Source organism: Tamandua tetradactyla, chromosome 8 (genome assembly GCF_023851605.1).
Source record: "Tamandua tetradactyla isolate mTamTet1 chromosome 8, mTamTet1.pri, whole genome shotgun sequence".
Lineage (NCBI taxonomy): Eukaryota > Metazoa > Chordata > Mammalia > Pilosa > Myrmecophagidae > Tamandua > Tamandua tetradactyla.
In genome coordinates, this window is record NC_135334.1 from 21,779,592 (window position 1) to 21,789,851 (window position 10,260).

The 10,260-nt window shown below is 47.6% G+C and overlaps 1 protein-coding gene across 1 annotated transcript; it reads right to left on the minus strand.

Annotated features, from left to right (window-relative positions):
• Positions 1-6,100: 6,100 nt before the first annotated feature.
• UPK2 (uroplakin 2) lies at positions 6,101-8,752 on the minus strand. The gene is made up of 5 exons (XM_077112031.1): positions 8,517-8,752; positions 7,932-8,063; positions 7,604-7,742; positions 7,293-7,363; positions 6,101-6,617 (listed from the first exon to the last, which is right to left on the minus strand). Exons 1-5 carry the CDS (start codon positions 8,590-8,592, stop codon positions 6,481-6,483), a joined length of 555 nt encoding a protein of 184 aa, XP_076968146.1. The 5' UTR covers positions 8,593-8,752; the 3' UTR covers positions 6,101-6,480.
• Positions 8,753-10,260: the final 1,508 nt, after the last annotated feature.

Genomic DNA, 10,260 nt, shown 5'->3' on the forward strand with positions numbered 1-10,260 from the left:
CAGTGTTTGCCACATGTATTTTGTAGCATTCTGGCTCGGTGCATAAATATTTATGATTATGTCTTCTTATCAAATTGTTCCTTTTATTAATACATAGTGTCCTTCTTTGTCTCTTTTAACTGTTTTACATTTGAAATCTAATTTGTTGGATATTAGACATGGTATAGCTACTCCTGCTCTTTTCTGGTTGTTATTTGCATGAAATATCTTTTCCCAACCTATCACTTTCAACCTATGTTTATCCTTGGGTCTAAGTTGCGTTTCCTGTAGACGGCATATAAATAGGTCCTGTTTTTCAATCCATTCTGCCAGTCTATGTCTTTTGATTGGGAAGTTTAATCCATTAACATTTAGTGTTATTACTGTATGGATAGTACTTTCTTCTACCATTTTGCCTTTTGGATTTTATATGTCATATCTAATTTTTCTTCTTCTTACCTTTACTGATAGTCTTCCTTTCTACACTCTTCTCCACACCTCTCTCTCCTGTCTTTTCATATCTGTCTCTGGTGCTCCCTTTAGTATTTCTTGTAGAGCTGGCCTCTTGGTCACAAATTCTCTCAGTAATTTTTTGTCTGAAAATGTTTTAATATCTCCCTCATTTTTGAAGGACAATTTTTAAAAATTATTAAATTTTTTTAAATACCAAAAAAACACCAAATAAATGCAAACATTCTTAACTTTTGATCATTCTGTTCTACATATATAATCAGTAATTCACAATATCATCACGTAGTTGCATATTTATCATCATGATCATTTCTTGGAACATTTGCATCTATTCAGAAAAAGAAATAAAAAGAAAACAGAAAAAATTCATACATGCCATACCCCTTACCCCTCCCCTTCACTGATCACTAGCATTTCAATCTAAATTTATTTTAACATTTGTTCCCCCTGTTATCTATTTTTATTCCATACGTTTTACTTGACTGTTGATAAGGTAGATAAAAGGAGCATCAGACGCAAGGTTTTCACAATCACACAGTCACATTGTGAAAGCTATATCATTATACAATCATCTTCAAGAAACATGGCTACTGGAACACAGCTCTACATTTTCAGGCAGTTCCCTCCAGCCTCTCCATTACATCTTGACTAACTAGGTGATATCTATGTGATGAGTAAGAATAATCTCCAGGATAACCTCTCGACTCTGTTTGGAATCTCTCAGCCACTGACACTTTGTCTCATTTCACTCTTCCCCCTCTTGGTCGAGAAGGTTTTCTCAATCCCTTGATACTGAGTCTCAGCTCATTTTAGGGTTTTTCTCAATCCCTTGATGCTAAGTCTCAGCTCATTTGAAGGACAATTTTGCTGGATATAGAATTCTTGGTTGGCAGTTTTTCTCTGTTAGTAATTTAAATGTATCATCCCACTGTCTTCTCACCTACATGTTTTCTGCTGAGAGATCTTCACATAGTCTTATTGGGCTTCCCTTGTATGTGATGGATTGCTTTTCTCTTGCTGCTTTCAAGATTCTCTTTCTCTTTGACATCTAACATTCTGATTAGTAAGTGTCTTGGAGTATGTCTATTTGGATCAATTCTGTTTGGGGTATGCTGCACTTCTTGGATCTGTAATTTTAAGTCTTTCATAAGAATTGGGAAATTTTCAGTGATAATTTCCTACATTAGTTTTCTCCTCCTTTTCTCTTCTTTTCTCCTTCTGGGACACCCACAACACATATATTTGTGCACTTCATGTTGTCCTACAATTCCCTGAGTCCCTGCTCATATTTTTCCATTCTTTTCCCTATATTTTCTTTTGCTTGTCGGATTTCAGATGTCCCATCCTCCAGTTCACTAATCCTATCTTCTGGCTCTGGAAATCTGACACTGTAAGTTTCTGTTGTTTTTTTTTCATCTCTTTTACTGTGCCTTTCATTCCCATAAGTTCTGTGATTAATTTTTTCAGACTTTTGATTTCTTCTGTTTATTCATTCCTTGCCTTCTTTGTATCCTCCCTCAGTTCACTGATTTGATTTTTGATGAGGTTTTCCATGTCTGTTTGAACACTCTGAATTAATTGTTTCAACTCCTGTATCTCATTTAAATTGTTGGTTTGTTCCTTTGACTGGGCCATATCTTCTATTTTCCTAGTATGATTCATTATTTTTTGCTGGCGTCTAGGCATTTAATTACCTTAATTAGTTTATTGTGGAGATTGTTTTCACTCTAGGATTTTCTTGCTGGATGACTCTGTTGTCTATCTGTTCTTTGACATTCAGTGTAGCTTATTCTGGACCTATAGCTTAGGTTTTGTTGAACAGATCCAAATTTTTCAGTTCTTGTTTTCTTGTTTCTTGCCTTGCCTGTATGGTGCCTTTTTTTCCCCCCTTAGGAGGGTCTACTTAGGTATTAGAGACCCCAGGCAGGTTTTCCCAGACCAAACTGGCCTCCTGTCAGGAGGAGAGTCACCTGTGTCAGTTTTCCCTGAGGGTGAGACCCAGCAGGTTGAAAGGCTTTCCTATGAAGTCTCTGGGCTCTCCTTTTTTCCTATCCTGCCCAGTATGTGAGTACTTGTCTGCCTGCAGATCCCACCAGCATAAGGTGATGTGGTACCTTTAACTTTGGCAGACTCTCCCTGCTGGGGGCGTGGTGGAGACAGAGGAGAGGCTGTAGGCTGGTTTTAATCACTTCACTTTTCCAGACCCTGGGATCTGAACTCCTTGAGGGAGGGATTCCACCTGAGCTGGTCCCCACCCCTCCCCTGGGGAAGGCACAGGCTCCAGACAAACATTCTGCCTATGCCTGGGGCAGTAGAGCCTGAGAAGCCTTGCAGCTGTATCCAAAGAGCAGTCAATCTGTAGAAACACAGTCACCAAAACGAAAGAGAAAAATCGTTTTCAGAGCAGGACCCCTGTTCCTCAGGTTTGCCAATCAAGAGCTAAAGTTGGTACATTGCTCTGTGTATCTCCAGGTCCTATGTGCCCCCTCCTTTCTTTCAAGGCCCAGACTTTTTCAAATCCAAAAAAACTCTGTGTTTTTTTTTGTTTTTCTGTCAGCCCTGCCCGCTTTGCACTGGGGCAAAAACCAGCGAACTCCACTTTTACTCGACGTTCAGCTGAGCTGGGGGCCTATTTTTAGTAGTCAGAATTTGTGAATTAATTCCATAATTGGAGTTTTGTTGCATTCAGCCCCTGCTGCTGCTAAAGTCCCTTTTCTTTCCCCTCTGGGAAGCAGCCTGTTGGGGAGGGGTGGCCCCAGCAGTTGTTCTGTACTGTTCCTGGTTATTTAGTAGCTTCTCTGGAGGATGAACTAAATTCCACACCTCACTAAGCCAACTATCTTGGCCAAGCTTGCAACTGAATCTTTTTAACATTTTTTATTGTAAAATATAATATATATACAAAGCAAAGAAAAAAAAACACAATAATTTTCAAAGCACACCTCAACAAGTAGTTACAGAACAGATCCCAGAGTTTGTCATTGGCTACTATTCCACCATCTCAGATTTTTCCTTCTAGCTGCTCCAAAACACTGGAGGCTGGAAGTAATATTAATATAATCATTCAGCAGTCATATTCATTTGCCAAATCCTATTCGTTCTGTTATACCTCCTCCTTCTCCTTTGATCTCTCTCCCAATCTGTAGGGATCTCTGGGCAATGCCCGTTCTGATTTTTTCAAGTGGAGAAGGGATGTCCACACTAAAGCAGAGTGGGATGTAATTAACTGACAATCCTGGAGAGGCTGGTCCCTCTGAGAGTCATGATTTATTTGACCTAAGAACCTTACAGGAATTATAGGTTCCAAGAAAGTCAACTTAGTGCATGAAACCTCTATAAAGTCTCAGTTCGAGCCCTAGATATTCTCGAGAGTCAACAGGAGTGATGCTGGTTGGGGGTTAGCAAACCCTGGCAATCAGCACTATCTAACCAAAGCTTGAATGAGAGTAGCCTTCAGAATAGCCTCGTGACCCCATTTGATCTCTCTTGGCCCTGATGCCTTATTTTATTACACTTCTTTTCCCTCTTTTGGCCTAGAAGGTGTTTTGATCCCACCGTGTCAGGACCAGACTATCCCCAGCAGCCAGGCCCCACACCGCCAGGGAGACCTTCATCCCTGAATGTCATGTCCCATGCAGGGCAGGGAGGACACTGACCTTCCTTGCAGAGTTGGTCCTAGAGAGAGAGAGGCCACATCTGGGCAACAAAGAGGCTTCTTGGAAGCAATTCCCAGGACTTACCATGGGCAGATATTGACTATTTTAAAACTTTATCTTCTGGGGGAGACCAAAGGAAAAGATGTTTATTTGGTGCAAAATTCATATTTTTGGTAGCGCACTATTTCATTTAACTTGTCTGGCTAGCTTTTTCAAACACCGTAAATACATGGAACCTTGAAAAGGGAGTAAGATCTTGTTAATTTGTACAGGTTAGTGTGATGCCCTAATACATCCCAGAGTAATCTGGGTGGAAGATTAAAAAGTATTTACAAAGTTCCTTTTAAGGGACTGGGGGAAAAAGTGGAAATATTAAACTTCCCCCACCTGGGGAAGACCTGATATTCTCACAAGGTTGGAAACTGCCAATTTGATGGGTCAGGCCCCTAGTCTTGGGGCTGTTCCTTATGAAACTTACTCCTGCAGAGGAGAAGCTAAGCCTGCTTATGATTAGGCTAGGAGTCACCCCCAGAGAACCTCTTTTGTTGCTCAGGTGTGGCCTCTCTCTCTAAGCCAACTTGGCAAATGAACTCACTACCCTACCCCGCTACATGGGCCATGACTCCCAGGGGTGTAAATCTCCCTCGCGACCTGGGACAGAACTCCTGGAGATGAGCCTGGCCCAAGCAACGTGGGAGTGAGAAAACTTTCTTGACCGAAGGAGGGAAGAGAAATGAGACAAAATAAAGTTTCAGTGGCTGAGATATTTCAAGTAGAACCAAGTGGTCATTCTGGAGATTATTTGTATGAAATATATAGGTATTCCTTTTCAATTTTTGGTGTATTGGAGTTGCTAGAGGGAAATACCTGAAACTGTTGAATTGTAACCCAATAGCCTTGATTCTTGAAGATGATTGAATAACTATAGAGCTTTTAAAGTGTGTCCATGTGATTGTGAAAACCTTGTGTTGGCACTCCTTTTATCCAGTGGAAGAAGAGATAAATAAGAAAAAAAGGCAAAAAATAAACAATAGGGGAGCTGGGGGAATGGGATGTTTTGAGTGTTCTTTTTACTTTTATTTTTATTTTCTTTAAAAAGAAATTTACAGAGCTCCTATTTGGTATAATGGAAATGTTTTGTCAATGGATGATGGTGTTGGCAGCATGACATTGTGAACATAATTAACAGCACTGAAATATGTATCTGAATGCGGTTAAAAGGGGAAATGTTGTATTGTATATATAGTAATAGGATAATTTTTTTTTAATCCATGAAACTGCACTATACAGTGAACCCTAAGATAAACCATGGACTAGTTAATAGTACAATTATAAAAATGTGCTTTCACCAGTTTTAACAAATGTACCACACCAATGCAAGGTGTTACTAATAAGGTGGTATGTGGGAATCCCATATTTTATGCATGATTTTTCTGTAAACCCAGAATTTCTCTAATAAAAGTTTTTAAAAACACAAATGAGGGCAGCCACCCTACTCCTTTCCCTCAGTTACCAGACTGTACCACTCTCGTCCCCCTCTACCCAAAGTTCTAACACCTCTGTCCTCTCCTTCTAAAGCCCCTTTAGCTTACACCCCCTCCCCCAAGCTCTCCATCCTTGAGTCCCCCACCCCCCCACCCCACCCCCGGTTGCCCTGTCCTTGTCTTTCCTCTGTCAGAACCCCTATTCTGCACTTTCCCTTACTTGGCCAGTCTCTCCCCAGCCCCTTAGGCCCCTGGGCCCCCACATGGTGCACCAGCTCCAACCTCTGCCCCTCCCCCCAGGCCCCTGGGTGGGTGGCCAGCTGTGGAGAGTGCCAAGACCCAGGTGTGGGTCTGAGAACTCTGACTCCTAAATTCTCATCTCTTCTCGCCTCGTGCTACCTCCTGGGAAAAGCAACTCTGTGGAGTCATGGGGTCATGAGGGGAATGGGGGCACCTGCAGCCTGGACATAGGTTCTATACAAAGAAGAGCCCACGAAAGGAAAACACACATCAGAGGTGGCATCAGACTTTATTGTAGGGACTTAGTTCACTGAAGGAGGGATGAGTTCTTGGAGGGGTGGGATGCAGGTGGTGAAATGGGAGGAAAGTAAACTCTAACAGAGAAGAGGGCGGGAGTGGGTGAAGGGAATAATAGGGAGTGTTGGGGAAAGGTGAGGCATTAGGGTCAAGGAGAGGGACCAAGAGAGGAAAGAGGGGAGGGGGCACAGAGAGGGAGGTGAAGGCACTGAAGCAGACAATGCTGGTGATTGAGTACTGGGAGGAGGCAATCTTTTCAGGAGAGGGGGCAGGAGTAAAAGACACATCCCTGAGCCTGGGAAGTAGTCAGTGGCCTGGTCTTCCTGGAGGGATCTGTTGCCAGTGCAGACTCCTCACTTTCGGGCACCCAGTGCCAGGGCGATGATGAAACCCAGGACCAGCAGGAACATGGCAACTGAGAGCAGAACTGTGATGACCACCATTCCACCAGTTCGGGCCATCCCCAACCCGATGGACTCCACCTTCCTTCCTGTTGGGAGAGAGATGGGGAAGTAGGGAGGTCTTGTTGGGCAGGAGGATCCCCTATCCTTCCTGAAGCTCTCGGCTTAGTCCTTTGTATGTCATCTAACCAACCACCCATCTATCCGTCCGTCTGTCCGTCCAACCAACCACCCATCTATCCATCCGTCCATCCATCCGTCCATCTGTCCATCTGTCCATCCACCCATCCACCCATCCACCCACCCATCCATCCATCCACCCATCCACCCACCCACCCACCCACCCATCCATCCATCCATCCATCCATCCATCCATCCATCCATCCATCCATCCATCCATCCATCCTCCCATCCATACTGCCAGCCAGCCAGTCATCCAACAATCAACCAACTAGTCAACCTGTGGATCCAAACACCTATCAAATAAACATTGATGAAGCATCCCTTATATTAGTCACTGAAGATACAGAAATGAGAACACAATCCCTGCCCACAAAGAATAGTTTAACGTGTAGGCAGATGAATAAAGAGGCAGTTAGAAGGCTAACTGCTCAGCTGTATGATAGAGGTAAGTGAAAGTGCTATGGGAGCACAGGGAGATGCAGCTCACTAGACAGGGGGTTGGGGTGGGGAGGGGTCAGGAAAGGTTTTGTATGTGACATGGGTCCCATATGAATGGAATGGGGTGGGGGAGCATTACTTACGAGGAAGCGTGGACATTGGGATCTCTTTACTGGACTCCATGGATGACCCCTTCTTCACTAGGTAGGAAATGCTTTTGTGGTAGGGTTTGCAGGAGAGAGAGGAGAGAATACTCAGTGAATATCTGGGACTTGGGGGAAGACCCGGGCCTCTCCTCTGTGCCGTCCTCCAAGGACGTTTCAGCCTTCAGCTCTGTCCTCATTCTCTCCCCCATGCCAACCAGATCACACCCCCACCCCAGCAAATGGCATACCCAGCTCCCTCTTCCTGCACCCCCATCCCATTGGTACCCCCGGCCTGGGTTGGTACCTACTAGTATTTGGTTCCTGGCACAAGGTTTGTCACCTGGTACGCACTGAGCCGGGTGACCGTGAAGCCAGCCCCACTGTCCACCACACTCACCACCGCCCTGGGCGCGCGGCATGGAGGCACCACGAAGCTGGATTTTACCACTGGGAAGGAAATTGGGGGTTGGAGGTAGGGTCAAGTTCTCAGAGACTCAAAAGAGAAGGGGCGGAGTTGTGTGTGGAAACCCCAGGAGAGGGTTTAATAGGAAGGCACGAATAGGGGAAGGGAGGCTGCGGTGTCCGGGAGAGGGGTTTCCGGGGACTTAAGGGGTGCCTTGGGAGCAGGTAGCAGACCTTTGCTGTCGTTGGCTCTTCGGACCATCAGCGTGGCGTTGCCCCCTGTGAGGTGACAGGGGGGCAAGGCAACTAGCAAGCTCTCTGCTAGCGCCGGAGACAGCACACCAGAGACACTTGAGATGTTGAAGTCTGCTGGAAGGCCAGGAGGAGTTCAGGTGGGGACAACCCCCCTTCCCACATTCAAATCTGGCCCTAGTCCCCGAGGTCGTTTCCAGGGATGCCGCGTGCATCTATCTCCCTTTCCACCCTGCCTTCCGCTGGCAGAGCAGCCTGGCCTGTGCTGGTCTGACCACCAGGTGGCAGGCTTGGGCCGCAGAAGCCGGAGTCTCCAGCTGGCTGTCCCTGGAGCCTGCCTCTGGATGCTAAGCGCAGGGCAGCGGCCCCCCTCACCCCCACCTGCAGCCTTCTTCACACCTCCCTGCATCCTGAGCTGGAAGAGAACAAGGAAAGTGCTCCGGTCCCAGTGTGGGAATGCCTGGTCACTGCTACCCCACCCACCTCCAGCTGGCCAGCCCCTTTGAGAGCCCTGAAAGACACAGTGCCTCCAGCCCCTGCCCCACCCCCACGAGAAAGAACCAAGACCTGCAGCCCCCAGGGCCAGGAGAGCCAACAGAGTCAGGATCAAGGGCAAGGTCTGGCTGGGCAGTGGGGATGCCATGGCTGCTGATGGCTGGGCTGGAGCAGGAGGGGTTGCTGGCAGGCCAGGGATCCCTCAGGCAAGTGAGGCCCTGCCCCCGAGAGACCTGATTTTGTCTTGGGGGTGGGAGTGGCTGGAGGGGAATCCTGTCCAACCTGCCCCTAGGGCCCTCTAGCCTCAGGCTCCCCCCAGACAGGTTTTTCAGGATGGGGAGCTAGCCCTTTCCTGGAGTGGGGGAAAGGCCCAGACTGGATCTTGATGGCTTAGCCGGCTGCAGAGGGGTAGGGTAACTAAGGTGGGGACTGGGAATCACCCTTCTTCTTCTGGGGCTCAGAATGCACAGGTGTTCTGCATGCATACGCACTGGGAGCCCCACCTGCCAAGCATCAGATGTGTGTGGGGTGACTGGGGGCAGGTGTTGTCTTTGCAGGAGGGCAGCAGGTTCTGAGGTTGCCCTGGTGTGAAGACAGAGGGGAGTGACCCTGAGGGGCTTCTGGAATCATCTAGGCTGGGCAGGAATGGGAGAGAATCTGAGACTGGTGGGTAGTAAGACTGGTGGGGGCGGCAGAGTGAAGATTCCACTTCCTGGTGTTGGCGGAGCCCCAGGTACTGCAGCTTCTGGGAGAGGCGATGAGTGGCACCGGGGGGACCTGGCCTCCTGGCCACAGGTACAGCAGAAGCAACCAGAGCAGATGGAGGGTGGGGCCAAGGGATGCCAGGGGAGACTTCCTCAGGGACCAGGGAGATGGACACTGACCCAGTCCACAGGGAGCACAAACAACAAAGAGACAACTTATCTGCCATCCTCTCCCGCCCCCCCGTGCTCAGTGACTCGCAGGCGGAGTCATGGAGAGCAGTAAGCACCTACTCTTGGCCCAGGGTAGGGGCTTTGCCTGCTCAACAGACTGAATCCTCACAGCCATCCTGGGAGGTAGGCATCGTTGGCTCCCTTTCATCGATGCAGAAACTGAGGCTTAGGTGTAGAGTCACTCATTGGAAGATGAGCACTCGGCCAGGAGAGGTAATAGAAAGTGCAGGAACTGAAATATCTGCAGGTGGTATTGATGTATGTCTCTGGACTCCATGGACCACTCTGCCTTCCCCAGCCCAGGAGAAGGGCCAGGGTCCTGGAAGGACAGGGAGGGGCTGCTGGGGGCAGGGCCTCACCCCCCTGGTGGGAAGGGTAGGCTCTGAGCCCAGGATGGGTGGGGGTAGTAAGCACCTCCTCTGGGTCCAGGCAGAGGGAGGGAGGGGGTGAAACCAGCGGTTCTCCAACTTCACTGTCAATGAGAACCACCGAGGATCTTGTCAAAATGTAGTTTCTACGGGGGCTTCATAGCAGAATGCTTGCCTGCCGTGTGGGAGACCCGGGTTCGAGTTCCGGATCATGTGTCCACCAATTCAGTGGGTCTGAGGTGAAGTCTGTAATTCTGCATTTCTAACAAGCCTCCAGGTAAAGTTGATGGGGCCGATCTGAGAGGACCACACTCTGAAAGGACCCCACTTTGAGTCTTGCCTGTATCGCCCTCTCCTCTCCCCAAACTTCGGTGAGTGCTCAGGGGGCAGGTGTTTCTCACCCCCCTCCCAGGACAGACTGCCTTTTGGTGAAGAATTGGATTCTGTTTTTCCTACCCCTTAGCTCTTGTCCCCTTTGAGATCGGAGCCCACTGACTCTACAAGTTGAAAGAG